Below are 16973 nucleotides of genomic sequence, written 5' to 3'. Positions count from 1 at the left end.
AGCCAGGGTTCAGAGAGGGACACACTCACCCTCCTTACTCCAGGAGGAGCAGGGAGTGACACAACCTCACCCTCTCAAGGCTGAGGGGAAATCTCCTAAACTTTAGCTACTCCCCCTAGAAACTTCTGGAAGGGGCGGGCTCATGGACTGTACCCACATACAAGGGGCTGTACACAGGCCATGAGACACCACCTACCTTCCTTCACTTTCTGGGGAAGCAGGAAGGGGGGTCAAGGGCCCACAGATTAACCTGCTAATGCCTGGATCTTAACAGGACTTACATAGCAGATACACTATGTGGGGAGAAACAGGTACAGCTGGGTATACCCTGTTACATATGCATGTGTGGTAGGGGAGAATGTGATTGTGCGTGGTAGAGAATTCAAGCGTTTGGATGAAGCCCGGGAGAAGTTTTGGAGACGGGAGTAAGAGGACGTAATAACAGAGGTGAAGAGATGTAAATTGCATGTGGGCGAGTGCTTGGAAATGAGGTCACATATGTAAGAAGTAGTGATGTTATGTATACAGTAGCTTTGTAGGTGAGCACAAGTGTCTTGAATTTGACTCTTCAGGGTATGGTTAGCCAGTGTAGTGACTGGCGTCGTGCACAGTGGGGCAGCTGGCGAGGGGGATCAACTAGAAGCACGTTGAATATAATAAGTGAGTGAAGAATTGTTCCGTGAGAAAGCACCATGCAGTATTTTGGCAATATTGTGGGATTGGAAACGTCAGGAGTTGGTGAGATACTGAATGTGCGGAGTAATGGAAGGCAAGGAGTCACAGAAAGCACCCAAGCATTTAGCTTGTGGTAGTGGGAGGATAGTGGGGTCTTTTGTTGCAGGTGTAACGTTAAAAGGAGGGGACGTGAAGTTCTGGTTTTGGCATGTTAAGTTTGAGATAGTGATGGAACATCCCTAAGGAAGCAGTACATTTCCACGTGCTGTTATGGCCTGCTGTGATTATATTATCTCGGAAATGAAATATTGAACAAAAGTGAAGTTGCTGATATAATAAAGCCAGGTATACATGTATTCTCCAAGTAGAAAGTCAAAGCAGCAAGCATAGTGTGTCTATGACAGTGTCCCAGCTTGGTATCTCCTTGTGATGACCAATGCCACACTTTTGTTTTATTTGAAGTTCAAGCAAATGGTCTTTTCATCTATTCTTGCAACAAAAAAAGTCATTCCCATTGTGATTTGGCTCTGTAGTATAAAGATGAGGATTTTCTGAATACCTTTTGCTATTTTATAACGTACTAAAAATAAGCTTTTGGAATATGAGCTCCCTAAAATATTTCATGCTAATGACAGAATAATTAACTGCTCATTAGTATATGACAATATTATTTTCATGTTTTTGAAATAACGATATTACAATTTATTCTTCCAAAAAGTACTATTAAACTGTTAAGGTAACAGTATGGCTCATATTTACTAAGCAATGCTATTCTATTAACTTGGTGCTCCTTGTAAGTATATAAACATGTTTACTCCTGAATTTTCACCACAGACTTTTTATGCTTTATTAACTTGTCCTGAAACATTAAGAAGTCACCTAGTGTGCATTCCCATCATTATTCATTATTAATTAACCTGTAATAGGGCACTATAACAGGATAAAACCCCTTGTATGGGCAATTTATAACAGACATTTTGGTGCATTGCTATATACTTTATATCACTATGGGGTTAAGCAGCAGTGTGAATTTGGCTCCAGACAACCCCTGCCATCACTTTCTATGTTTCTTTGTTTCTAAGACAGGGGTCTCTTGTTTTGGCGTTCACTCATCACCATGACAACTCGATGACAAAATAAAATAAAAGTTGTGATCTAATAAGATTACTTTATCCAACAGGAGACGCTGCAGTCAAATCTGAGCAAACTTGAACATTTCTTTCAAGAAGTACAAGTTTGTCGGCTTCCACAAGACCCGGCAATAGTTGTAAAAGGCATTGACCGAAACGTAAGTCCAATCAGTTTCTCAAACAGACGCACTCAAATGTTTAAATGTCCCTGGTACTGTAACTATTGGAAACACTGAAAAACCAAGAGCAGAGGTGACATCTTCATACTGGGAACCACCCAGCGGAGGAGAAATAGACCTTCAACCTCCTAGCACTCTTGAGAAATAAAAAAGGCTATTGTTGTTACTGGCTTTGGAATTTGGCGATCTCTTTAATTAGTTTAGGCCTTTGTTATTGTTTTTAGAATTTCAATCCATTAATAGCAAGATACGCCCTTTCTGCTGTTGCTCGACTGCAAAAACTCTGACACAGACTCTCATTCTCTCCCATCTCGACTACTGTAACCTCCTGCTGTCCGGCCTTCCTGCCTCTCACCTGTCTCACCTACAATCTATCCTAAATGCTGCTGTCAGAATCACTCTACTATTTCTGAAATCGGTTTCCTGCTGAAATCCCTGTCCTGGCTCCCTATCAAATCCCGTATCACACACTCAATTCTCCTCCTCACTTTTAAAGCTTTACACTCTTCTGCCCCTCCTTACATCTCAGCCCTAATTTCTCGCTATGCACCATCACGACTCTTGCGTTCTGCTCAAGAATGTCTCCTCCCTACCCCTTTTGTATATAAAGCCTTCTCCCGCCTTAAACCCCTCTCACTGACTGCCCCACACCTCTGTAATGTCCTTCCCCTCAATATCCGACTAGCACCCTCTCTCTCCACCTTTAAGCCCCACCTCAAAACACACCTGCTTAAGGAAGCATATGAGTAGCTCCATGGCTGATATTTAATACCTCATACATTAACCTTGGCCCCCTGCAGACGCACTTACCAGAATGTCCTCCTACTGTCTCTGTAAGTTCTTTCTACCATCAAATTAGATTGTACCCTCTTTGGAGCAGGGACTCCTTTTACTAAATGTTACTTTTATGTCTGAAGCAATTCTCCCCTTTATGTGTTATTTATATAAATTTGTTATGTATATGATTGTCACGTATATTAAGCTCTGAAGCGCTATGTACTGTACATTAATGGCGCTATATAAATAAAGACATACGTACATACATACATACAATACTGTATGAGTTTTACATTTGTTCACAAGTATGTTCGTTTTGGGAACAAATGGCTTACAAAACCACTATTTTTATGGCATGCCTGTGCTATGTGTAATTATGATGCAAAGACCTTAGTTATAGAGCTGGGCGAACCAGTCCAAATCCGTATCCTGGATTCTTCCGAATTTACCATTCAAAATATTTTCCTCCGTGTAAAATCTGCTGACGAATTGTTACAGTTTCAATCCAAAACTGACATTGGATACAATCAGCTGGTGGATTTAAACAATCCATCCTCGGATTCCGCAATCCGGTAACGGATTTTAAGAAACCAATCAGTGGATGGATTGTCTGTGTTAAAAAAAAAAAAAAAAATCCACAAAAGACAAATCGCCTTTCTGGGACTGATCCGCTGAAATCTGCGAAACCGCAGGAACCGGCCGATCCAAATCCGCCAAAACAATTCGCCCGTCTCTAATTACACTAGTTACATTGGAATAATAATGCTACAGTTACCTACACTGCTCATATAATAATAACATAAGAACTTTATAGTGATAGTAGAAGAAGTATTTTAGGGCCCTACACTAGAACAATTGTGTCTTTAGGCTTCATGTTTCCTTACGTGTTAACGGGAAGCCTGAATTAGTGTTTTAGAGAATTAATCGCTTATACTGTGAGAATGTATTACATTTTATGTCAGATTACATTAAAGATATATATATATATACTGTATATACATACAGCTCAACCCCGTTATAGCGCGATCCGTTACAACGCGAATCCGCTTATAACGCGATGCAAGCGTGGCTCCCAATTTTCATATTTATTAATACTTTACAACACGATTATTAGTGTCTTAAATACTTTATTGTACAACGCATACAGTTGTACATTATTTTTAACGCGAAAGCAAGGCCAGCCAATAAGACAACAGTTATCTCCTGTCATCTCCAGTGATACTTCATTTATGCTCCTACACCCAGTAGAGTTACTACTGAGAATCCCTATTATTGTTATTGTTTATTTGTAAAGTGCCAACATATGCTGCAGCGCAGTACAATGGGGGTACAGAGGGACACCCCTTACATGAACACAATGACACAGCAGTTAGGACAGACACGCACAGACAGATATAGGTGGTATGAATGGAGACCCTGATGGTGCATTGCTTGCACAGTGTGTGAGGATTATATCCCTCCTTGTGTAACAAGTTTATATACACGTATACACATATACACATACTGTAGTTCTTCCCCAGGGGCGATAACTGAACTCTTAATTACAGCACGGGTATAATGTGCAGTTTCTGCACGGTTAGTGATGATGATGATGATGATGATGATGATGATGATGATGATGATGATGATGATGATGATGATGATGATGAGTAAGATGATGATGATGAGTAAGACGATGATGATGAGTACGATGATGATGAGTACGATGATGATGATGATGATGATGATGATGAGTAAGATGATGCAGAAGAAGATGTTTTGAATCAAATATTTTCTTAAGCAATATACAGTATTAATATGTGTAGTTGTCAGTTATATCTTTTTTTATTTCTCTTTTGCATTCATTTGTATTTCACACGTTTTGACCAGAATACGAAATCCTGCAATGTTGTAACTTGTTTTTAATGTATTTATTGTTTGTTAGGTGTGTTCCTACTTTAAATCCAATGCATCGCCGCTGAAAGTTTCCTTTGTCAACGCAGACTTACTTGGGAAGAACATTAATGTTATTTTTAAGGTATATTCTCATTTTTAGGCATACTGTATGTTTTGCTTTAATACAATATGATTTACAATGGACTCAGACAAAGCTTTTAATTAAACAAACGACTATTTTTTCCCGAAACGTGTGTTTATGTTTAATAGTACAACTCCGCATACTTTGTACACTGCCGTCTAAAAAATTGAAATACAAAGCCAGAGGATTTATCCAGAGTTATCCAGATTTATCACACCTTTGTGTTACTGACTCAATAAACTTGACTGATAATACAATTTCTTACATTTTTTTTGTTCAGACAACTTTAAATGTAATAATACAATATTTTAGAAGTCTTTTCCATTGACGGACATATTGGCGTTATCCTCTCCTTTATTTGATAGCTTGGAGATGACCTTCGCCAAGACATGCTCGTTCTCCAGATCATTGGTGCCATGGACAGAATTTGGCTGCAGGAGGGATTGGATATGTGTATGATCATTTACAAGTGTCTGTCTACAGGTGCCAAACAAGGTACGTTTCTACTTTACCATACTTGGGCGGGGGGAGAAATAATGATTGTGCTGCTAAAAATGTTTGCAAATATGCATGAAGATTTATTGTGCTTCTTTAGCAGTATTTTAGCAGAAGAAGAGATCAGTGTATCTCGACAGCTCGCACAAATAAAAGCATTTCATTAGCCACAGAACGGTTTAGTCTATTCATTTTTGATTATTAAGCTCGGCTAACACGGTACTGATACCTCTACATATATATACACACACACACACACACACACACACACACACACACACACACACACACACACACACACACACACACACACACACACACACACACACACACACACACACACACACACACACAGTAAGGTATAATGCAATATAAGGTTAAGGTGAGTTTCACACACTTTTACCATGTTTGTTTTTGTTTTTTGCTTTATTTGCACTCAGAAAACCCTTACTTTTTTTTATATGAAGTCATTTTTCTCAATTAGGATTGGTACAGATGGTCTCAGATGCTACCACTCTTGCTAAAATCCACAAGCGGTCTGGACTTATAGGACCTCTAAAAGAAGGCACGATAAAAAAGTGGTTTACGCATCACGACTCTCTGCAAAGCAGTTATCAAAAGGTACCACATTCACAATATTTTACAAATTAAAAAATACATCCAGAAGCAGCACTTGAATAAAAAAATGCCAAATCTTTAGTACTCATTGTGCTCAATTTGTCATGATCTAACCAAATTAATGAATGTATTTATTTATAAAATGTTTTACCAGGAAGTAATACAGTGAGGGTTACCTCTCGTTTTCAAGTATGACCTGGGCATAGAGTTAAGATGACAAATAATACATGGTTACAAATCCATATTTACATAAGTAAACAGGGTATACATTATATACAATCAATGATAGAGGATGTTCTGGCACACAAGTATTCGTTTAGGTAAATATCTTTCCGGTGCCCACAGAACAAAGGGGATCGTCCTGCAAAGTCCCCAAGGAATCACATGAAGAAGCAAAAGTCCAGGCACTCGGTCTTCCAAAAAAAGATAATTTAATACAGCAAGAAATCCAATGTTTCAACTGCAAAAGCAGTCTTTATCAAGGTGAGAGCTTGATAAAGACTGCTTTTGCAGTCGAAACGTTGGATTTCTTGCTGTAATAAATTATCTTTTTTTGGAAGACCGAGTGCCTGGACTTTTGCTTCTTCATATACATTATATACAAGACATAGCATACTTAGTTAGAGATGATACATATTATAGGCGGATGTAACATTTACAGACCAGATTAAAATGTGAGACAGCCTTAGTTTTGAAAGAACTTAGACTGGTGGCGGCTGTGAGAGTCTCCAGCAGACTGTTCCAGTTTTGTGGTGCACGGTAAGAGAAGGAGGAGCGACCGGATACTTTACTGAACCTTGGGACCATGAACAGTCTGTTGGAGTCAGATCTCAGATAAGTGCGGCATGTGGTAGGGGTGAGGAGCTTGTTCAGATAGATGGGTAGATTGCCCTGAAAGTATTTGAAGGCAAGACAGGAGAGCTGAACTTTGCACCTAGACTCAAGTGATGACCAATCTGATGTGTGTTGTAGTTGCATTGGAGAATAGAAAGGCAAAAATAGGTAGGACTGAAACCAGGTGAAAGCATGTTTCCTTATTCCAGAGCACTGGAGTTTGTTAAGCAGGATTACATGATCAACAGTATCAAAAGCCTTTGCAAAATCTAGGAATATTGCACCAGTGGGTTGTCCCCGTTCCATTCCACACTGGATTTCATTGCAAACTTTTAGCAGGGTAGTTACCGTGGAGTGTTTGGGGTGAAAGCCAGATTGGAATTGGCTAGGGAAATTTGTCTTGGTATAGTAATCGCTTAATTGGGAGTGAACACATTTTCCCATGACTTTGGAGCGTGTTGGGAGAAAAGATATTGGCCTAAAGTTCGAGACAGTGTTTTTGTCCCCACTTTTGATGATTGGGACAACTCTGGCAGTTTTCCAGGTCTTAGGGATATGGCCTCCAGACAGAATAGAGTTGACTATGGAAGCAATTGGTTTGGCAATGGCTGGGGCACCAATTCTTAGGAACTTAGATTGCAGTAAGTCAGGTCCACATTGGCTGCTTAATTCAGATAGTGGGACAAATGGAAAATTGTGAGCAGTGTTGTGAGAGGGTGGGCTATAGGGGAACTCTCAGAATGAGGTTCATGTTTGTGGTTTGGGTTGCGTTTCGCTAATAAGTTAGTAGCACACCCCACAAAGTAGTCATTGAATGCATTTGCAAAGTCAGTGGGATTTGTCAGAGTAATATCCTACTTAGTGATATTACTTGGCTGTTGGTGGCTAGAAGGCTGGAATATATTGTTGATAACCTTCCAGAAGTTAGCTGGGTTTGATGTATTCTGGTGGAGATTGTTAGAGTAATATTGTGCTTTTGCGTGCCTTGTTTGCCTTGTGCACATGTTCCGCAGGCATCTGTAGTGATTGAGATCCTTGGTAGTGCCAGTTACTTTGTAGCTTTTCCACAAGGCATCCCTGAACTGGTAGAGTGCTATAAGGTCAGTTGTAACCCATGGAAGGTGGGCCCCCCGTACTCTTAGGCTGGGGCCATGGTACTGCAGACTGTGCGGAGGTGTATAACATTTCTAAATGTTATAGTGAGGAGAACTTTAGGGCTTTATTGGGGGGTGGGGTTAATTCTCCTTACACAGTACACTATTGCATGGTCACTGAAAATGTCAGATGCCAGAGGATTGGATTTTGCTGGGATTTGAGCAAAAATGTATTTTTCTGCCCGAAATAAATCTGTTCACAAAGGTAAGAGATGGTGCAGCATAATCTATTAATTTCTAAGAGATAGCTGCACTTGCAATGCCCTTTACTTTGCCAACTACATTATTAGAAATCCAATTTCCATTTATCAACTCATTTGGTTTCTTATTGAGTTTAATCAGCCTTGTTTCAAAGCCGGTCCAGGGGCTTTGTGTTAACACGGTTGAAGGTTGAGAGGTTGTGTGTATTAAACTCCAATATGTAGAGAAAGTTTCATCCCAATTAAGTCATGGTTAGGATTCACACATTTAACTACATTTGCTTCGTCCTTCTCAGGCTGTAAATTCTAAAATGTGGTTATTATGGCTCTTAGAAAATATACATCAAAACCCTCCAACTAATCTTTATTGTGAACATATTGTAGATATTAACCGGGGCTATTCCTTAATTGCTTCCTATTTCATCTCATTCTTTTCCTCTGTTTCCTGACCCCATAATATTCCATTCTGTCTGTTAGAAACACTTTGATATTGTATTAATGTATTTTGATATATTGTGTTATTAATCACAGTATAGTATTAATCTTAGCTTGTATCATTGGTGTAGTTATTCTAATAGTCTCGGTGATCCAAGCTCAGCCCTCAAGGGCTATTTACTGTACAGGTCATGTTTTCAAGATTTCATCTAATTAACCAATTAACATAATTATGGTACATTAAGACAGGGGGGCTCAACTCCAGTCTTCAAGCCACACACCCCCGCCCCCTAAACAGGTCAGGTTTTCAAGATGTCTCAGCTTCAGTACAGGTGGCTCAGACTGAGCCTCTTATTGAGCCACCTGTGATGCAGGGACTGATTGAGCCACCTGTGCTGACGCAGGGACTGATTAATCCACCTGTGCTGAAGCTGGGATATCCTTAAAACCATTATCTGTTGGGGGGGGGGAGGGGCTGAGATGTGGAGTTGAGCCCCCTGCACTAAGGCCTCACATGATTGTGCTGGTGAAGGACTTTCCGTTCTATTGTATAATCCGCGTTGTTACGTTGTATAATTTGGCATTTCCCTCTTCATTGTTGTTTTACGGAGAATTCACTGTGAGAATACAGGAAGTGGTGGATATATTGTTTACAATTACCCCTGCATTCACTCGGAAGTATTTAATCATACATGGGTTACGATATTCATCTAATTTGCAAATTCAAATAAGAAAAGACAAATACGTGTTAATTAGCACTAGTGATGCAGTTTTAGATCAGCGGGAGATATCACACCATTCTGCCCTAGGATTGTGTCACAGGATTTCTTACAAAACCCTATGGCAGAAAAGGATGGCAGCAAAGAAATGAACCGAAAGGATTAACATACATCAACACTCTACAAATAAAACACAAAAAGTATAACACCCATTACTCATGAATTACTCATTTGCGTGCTCTCTTGTATATGCAGTGTTTAAAATAAGGCTGACATATCACCATTTATTTATTTATAAAATGTTTTACCAGGAAGTAATACATTGAGAGTTACCTCTCGTTTTCATGTATGTCCTGGGCACAGTTATAATGACAAATACACGGTTACAAATACATTGTTACAATGTGTGAATTAAAGGGTTATACAGTACATTATATACAAGACATTGCATGCACAGTTAGAGATAATATAAATTATAGGCGTATGTAACAGTTACAGACCAGATTAAAATGTGAGACCGCTTTAGTTTTGAAAGAACTTAGACTGGCGGTGGCTGTGAGAGTCTCTGGTAGATTGTTCCAGTTGTGGGGTGCACGGTAAGAGGAGGAGGAGCGGCCGGATACTTTGCTGAACCTTGGGACCATGATCAGTCTTTTGGAGTCAGATCTCAGGTGATAACTCCAACCCCCTGGATATCACCTGTGGTGTCCCGCAAGGCTCTATTCTGGGGCCCCTACTCTTCTCAGTGTTCATCAATGATCTTCCCACAGCTTGTCAGGAAGCCTCAATACACATGTATGCAGATGACACAATCCTATATGCACACAGCCATAGCCTGTCTGACCTTCAACACATACTTCAGTCTGAGTTTTTGAGACTCGAAAACTGGATTTCCCACAACAAACTGTTTTTAAACACTGACAAGACTGTAACATTGGTATTTGGGACCAAGACTAAATTTTTAAAGGTTCCAGCGACTGAGCTCCAGATTAGAACCAACACTAACACCACCCTAACCCCTGTCACTAGTTTTAAATACCTGGGCGTATGGTTTCACTCCCACTTAACATTCGGGATGCACATTGATACCCTGACAACCAAGACATATGCCAAACTAGGGGTACTTTACAGGAACAAATCCTCCCTAAGTCTCCTGGTCAGAAAGCGTATCGCACAGCAGATGCTAATGCCAATTATTGACTATGGAGACATAGTATATGGCTCGGCACCTCAAACCCACCTTAGCAAACTTGACACCCTCTACAATTCAATTTGTTGTTTTGTTCTCCAATGCAACTACAACACACATCACAGCGAAATGCTCAAAGAACTAGATTGGTCATCACTAGAGTCTAGGCGCAAAGTTCATCTCTCCTGTCTTGCCTTTAAATTCTTTATGGGCAAGCTACCCAGCTATCTGAACAAGCTCCTCATCCCTTCCACATGCAGCATTTATCATCTGAGATCAGACTCCAAAAGACTGTTCATGGTCCCAAGGCTCAACAAAGTATCCGGACGTTCCTCCTTCTCTTACCGTGCACCCCAAAACTGGAACAACCTACCGGAGACTCACATCCACCACCAGTTTAAGTTCTTTCACATTTAAGGCTGTCTCACATTTTAATCTGGTCTGTAACTGTTTCATACGCCCATAATATATATTTTCTCTAACTGTGCATGCAATGTCTTGTATATAATGTATACCCTGTTCATTTATGTAACTGTATTTGTAACCATGTATTATTTGTCTTAACTCTGTGCCCAGGACATACTTGAAAACGAGAGGTAACTCTCAATGTATTACTTCCTGGTAAAATATTTTATAAATAAATAATTCTTGCATGTGGTAGGGGTGAGGAGCTTGTTCAGATAGACGGGTAGCTTGCCCAGAAAGTATTTGAAGGCAAGACAGGAAAGGTGAACTTTGCACCTAGACTCAAGTGATGACCAATCTAGTTCTTTGAGGATTTCGCAGTGATGTGTATTGTAATTACATTAGAGCACAAAGCGGCATATTGAATTGTTGAGGGTATCAAGTTTGCCAAGGTAAGTTTGCGGTGCCATGCCATATACTATGTCCCCATAGTCTATAATTGGCATTAGCATCTGCTGTGCGATACGCTTTCTGATCAGCAGACTTAGGGATTATTTGTTCCTGTAAAGTACACCTAGTTTGGCATAGGTTTTGGATGTCAGGGTATCAATGTGCATCCTGAATGTTAAATGGGAGTCAAACCATAAGCGCAAATAATTGAAACTAGTAACAGGGGCTAGGATTATATTAGAGTTTGTTCTGCTCTGTAGCTACTTCATTGGAAGCTTTAAAAATGTAGCCTTGGTCCCAGATACCATTGTTACAGTCTTGTCAGTTTTTAGAAACAGTTTGTTTTGGGGTAAATCCAATTTTCAAGTCTCAAAGTCAGATTGAAGTATGTGTTCAAGGTCGGAGAGGCTAGTGTTGTGTTCTTATAATATTGTGTCATTTGCATACATGTGTATTGAAGCTCCCTTACAAGCTGTGGGAAGATCATTAATGAACACTGAGAAGAGTATGGGCCCCAGAACAGAGCCTTGCGGGACACCACAGGTGATATCCAGGGGGTTGGAGTTAGAGCCTGAGACGGACACATGTTGGGATCTACCTGATAGGTAGGACTGAAACCAGTTAAAAGCATGGTGAAACGCCCCTTATCACCACTGTATTGCAAGCTATGGAGCTCTAGTGAACAGGTTGATAAATAAAGTAGGAAATAAACAACTGCAATTATATATATTTTTTAAATATACAATATTGATCTTTTGTGAATGTAGGCCAATGGGTTAAAAAATGTGCTACTACATCAATGGGTTAAAATGTTTGCGATGACATCAATGAGTTAAAAGATATGTTATTACATCAATGGGTTTAAATGCATGCTATTACATCAATGTGTTATTCAGTAGCTGTGATCGCGCCGGATTTGGCTTCTTCGGTGCTTTCCATGGCGTAACACCGAATCGCGCTACCGCAGCTTACTGAATAAGCCCCAATGTATGTGATATGATGTATGTGATATGATGTGATGTATGTGATATGATGTGATGTATGTGATGTATCTGATGTGATGTATGTGATATGATGTATGTGATATGATGTAAGTGATGTATGTGATGTATGTGATATGATGTATGTGGCATGATGTGATGTATGTGACATGATGTGATGTATGTGACATGATGTGATGTATGTGGCATGATGTGATGTATGTGACATGATGTGATGTAAGTGGCATGATGTGATGTATGTGACATGATGTGATGTATGTGACATGATGTGATGTATGTGACATGCTGTGATGTATGTGACATGATGTGATGTATGTGGCATGATGTGATGTATGTGACATGATGTGATGTATGTGACATGATGTGATGTATGTGACATGCTGTGATGTATGTGACATGATGTGATGTATGTGACATGATGTGATGTATGTGGCATGATGTGATGTGATGTATGTGACATGATGTGATGTATGTGACATGATGTGATGTATGTGACATGATGTGATGTGATGTATGTGACATGATGTGATGTATGTGACATGATGTGATGTATGTGACATGATGTGATGTATGTGACATGATGTGATGTATGTGACATGATGTGATGTATGTGGCATGATGTGATGTATGTGACATGATGTGATGTATGTGGCATGATGTGATGTATGTGACATGATGTGATGTATGTGACAAGATGTGATGTATGTGACATGCTGTGATGTATGTGACATGATGTGATGTATGTGGCATGATGTGATGTATGTGACATGATGTGATGTATGTGACATGATGTGATGTATGTGACATGCTGTGATGTATGTGACATGATGTGATGTATGTGACATGATGTGATGTATGTGGCATGATGTGATGTGATGTATGTGACATGATGTGATGTATGTGACATGATGTGATGTATGTGACATGCTGTGATGTATGTGACATGATGTGATGTATGTGGCATGATGTGATGTATGTGACATGATGTGATGTATGTGACATGATGTGATGTATGTGACATGATGTGATGTATGTGACATGATGTGATGTATGTGACATGACGCATGTAATGGAATACACTCACATTGCTCTTACGCTGACAATGCAATTAGGAAGACAGTATGTGCTGCTATTAAAATATTTTCTTTCCAACCAGGTGTCGGATAACTTCTTTTATTCCTGTGCGGGCTGGTGCGTTGTGACATTTATTCTGGGTGTGTGCGACAGACACAACGACAATATTATGGTCACAGACACGGGGCACATGTTTCACATTGACTTTGGGAAATTCTTAGGTCATTCACAAAAATTCGGAAACATAAAAAGGTCAGTTACTTTATTTATCTGTGCATGTGCACCTATAGACGTGGATACAGATACGTAGCGCATACAGGCATACCCCGCATTAGCGTACGCAATGGGACCGGAGCATGTATGTAAAGTGAAAATGTACTTAAAGTGAAGCACTACCTTTTTCCCACTTATCGATGCATGTACTGTACTGCAATCATTATATACGTGCATAACTGCTGTAAATAACGCATGTGTAACAGGCTCTATAGTCTCCCTGCTTGCGCACAGCTTCGGTGCAGGTAGGGAGCCGGTATTACTGTTCAGGACGTGCTGCCAGGCGCATGCGTGAACCGCTGTTTGCCTATTGGGCGATATGTACTTACTCGCGAGTGTACTTAAAGTGAGTGTCCTTAAACCGGGGTATGCCTGTATTGAGGGTGGGTAATACCGAATTACTGGGGGTTTGGTTCTAAAAAAAAATTGTGTTTTGGTTCTAAAAATTTACATGTTTTGGCTTTGTATTTTTTTTTTTAATGATGTAAAAATTGCATTTAAAAGGTTGTCTCATTTTTTCAAACTTGCATTTTCCAAAAAAAGAACGGTTTATTGTTTGTTTTATTAACTCTACCATGTTGTAAAAAAACAAAACACACCAAAAAAACAACGAAAAAATGAATCCTGGGATGAATCTTTCTTCTCGCTCAGATTAAAAACCTGTTCCGAAGTTTGACTCTGAGTTTGCAGCGAATTATTGAACTGCTCAACTCTGAATTCGAATCGCACGTCGAATCCGCAAAGATCGGTACAAATGTGGGCTATTTTTGAGTAAGATTCTTAAGCTTTCTGTGAGTTAGTAACCGGCTCTGCACTTCTTTATCCCAGGCTGTGCTGAAAAGCGGTGTAACGTGGCAGGCATACGCTTATAGGGGACCATGATAAAATGGATAAGAAGTAAAGAGTCACACACTGTTTCCATTTGCATGTCATTACCCAGAATCCCTGGGTGCAGTGGAAGCCCTGTATTTTAAGAGATAATGGGGATAGGCAGGCTGCAGACCTGTCTGAGACGTGTGCATGAGCTCACATGTGGGGTTTTTATTTGCTGCACACTGTACGGGGGACGGTTTTTGTCACTATTTTTTTACCCACCATAACCTTTTTAATGTCTGCTTATATAAGCTTTTTTTTTTAATTTTATTTTTATAATAATAATAATAAAAAAAATAAAAAAAAAGAGCAACAAGCGCAGTTCCCAAAATGGATCACTGCTTTTCACCAAAACTGGCAAACAAAATGTAAGTATCGGCCCCCCAGTGATGCTGCCACGTTTCAGATCAACTCAATGTATTGTTTGAGAGTTAAGCTTTTGAAAATGGAGGTTTAGCCCAAAACAGCTGGTTCACATATAACTATAATACAAGAGACACGTATACTATATATTACACGGTCCCGAAATGTATCCCTGCCCTAGTCTAAGAGGAATAGTTCTGGAGGCAATAAGGAGTATTTTTCATGAACAGTTGATGGAGCTGATGCATCATATTGCATTTCAGTCGATGCCTTTATAGGCCACATGCTTTGTCCATTTAAGTCGTTATTTTCTTCTCTAGTGCTTCAATGAAAAACATCTTTGGTGTTGCTTCTGGTATCAAACTTTATCACACCAATGCCGTGGGAAGTTCTGTTGAAGAGGGCAAAAGATGACTTCCTAAGAATGAGGCACACATTGAAGCATAATAGTACTTTCTGGGAACAACGAGCTATCATGGGACTGTCTGTATTAAAGAAAAGCTTACAGCTGGAAATCATTTGCAGTCTTTTTCAGACTTGTGGAGCCCTTTAAAGTCATTAAACCCTTTAAAGCCCTTTAAAGTTCTTAGAATATGATAACTTATAATCAAACAATAAAACATTTCAAGACGCAAATGATCTAAACTCTGAGTAACAAGATTGTGTTACTTATAATTTCCCTCTGTCACTTTCCATAAACTCACAATATATTATTCTAATATCACTATATATCACCTCAAACCTCCCTCCAAATAACATATGGAGAGACAACTGTGCTCAAAAAGAAGCAAAGCGTAGATACCTGGGAGATACGCTGATGGCTATGCAAAGTATATTTAAATGACTCACACCCCACACTAAAAGAAGTCCCATAAGAACTATACGAAACAAGCCTTAGGGACCTTGTAAGGATCGGGATATAGGTGTCAGGCCCAACAGGGTCAGAACTCACAACCTCTGCAATTCTTGGCAGCGTGAACTAAACTAGCTGATGGGTAGTACTGTTCTCACAGCATACTGTACTTTTGAGCTCATTGCTCAGACCTGTAGCTAATCTGGCTATTAGCACATCTCCCAGGTGTGATATTTTTTGTACACAAGGCACATTGACCTGGTAATCAGGAAGTGGAAGTGGTCCGCTTCTAACGGAAGCCAGGAGAGTGTTCACAGGTAGGATTCGATACAGGTGTGAGTAGTAGAGCTCAAAAGCATTCTGTGACAGGGAGCTATCCAGCAGCTGAGACAGTTCAATGCTAGACCTGCTGCCCTAAATGTGGATTCTGATCCTGCTGGGCCTGACACCAGTATCCCTTCCTCACAAGGTGCTTTAGGCTGGTTAATATAGTTCTTACTAAAATCCTTTTAGGAAGTGTGAAATGTGAGTCATTTACATATACTTTGCATATCTCCCAAGCATCTAAGGTGTACTCCTTTTTAAGCACAGAGGCCCCTCAAAATATTATTTGGAGGGAGGCTTGATGGGATATATGTATCGTGCTTATGAGTCAATCAAAATAGGGTTTTCTCTCTCTCTCCCCCCCCCCCCCCAATTTAGATTTGTAAAAACCGTCTGCAGATTTTCAGCGATAGGGAAAAAAACAACCTGCCTGTTAAAGACAGATCCACGGATGAAAGGAACCTGCACATTTTGTCCCTCTGTATTCTAAAGTCATGACAATGGAAAATGAACTTTTGAATGTTGGTCCTAAATTAGAAGATTTTTTTATGGAAAACACTAGACAGTGGTTAAAACAAACTAGATTCATGTTGCTTGTAAGTTGGTCGTGCTAATGAGACTGTAATCGAGTCTTTCTTTTCTAATGTTAATCTCCATGAATTCTGCTTGGCTGTGATCCGGTCTCCCTATGGAACACTGAAGCCAGGTTGGCAATGCTGTTATGTTTATGTGTGAACGCTAAGCTGTATTGAATCCATTTTGCTGATTTGCAAACATTTCTATGCTCATCTGGCAGCAAAGTTTGTTCAAAATTACCATAAAGGAAATTTGCTACAAAGAAATGCTGACTATGGCATGTTTTAACGAATCGGCTAATAAGCATCGGGAGAATGCACGAATAGCTGGGGAATTACTGAATGCCCTTTGGGAACTCT

At 39.8% G+C, this 16973-nt stretch overlaps 1 protein-coding gene across 1 annotated transcript in view; it reads left to right on the top strand.

The window, feature by feature from the left end:
• PIK3C2G (phosphatidylinositol-4-phosphate 3-kinase catalytic subunit type 2 gamma) overlaps positions 1-16973 on the top strand; it is a 218116-nt gene that overhangs the window by 141987 nt on the left and 59156 nt on the right. The window contains exons 21-25 of the mRNA XM_075599209.1: positions 1856-1963; positions 4686-4778; positions 5144-5273; positions 5758-5894; positions 13435-13604. Coding sequence (XP_075455324.1) covers positions 1856-1963; positions 4686-4778; positions 5144-5273; positions 5758-5894; positions 13435-13604 — 638 coding nt within the window. The remainder of the gene's footprint in view (positions 1-1855; positions 1964-4685; positions 4779-5143; positions 5274-5757; positions 5895-13434; positions 13605-16973) is intronic.

The sequence above is a fragment of the Ascaphus truei genome, chromosome 5, assembly GCF_040206685.1.
Source record: "Ascaphus truei isolate aAscTru1 chromosome 5, aAscTru1.hap1, whole genome shotgun sequence".
NCBI lineage: Eukaryota > Metazoa > Chordata > Amphibia > Anura > Ascaphidae > Ascaphus > Ascaphus truei.
The sequence above is the reverse complement of the archived record's forward strand: the minus strand, read 5'-3'. Positions and strand labels throughout refer to the sequence as shown.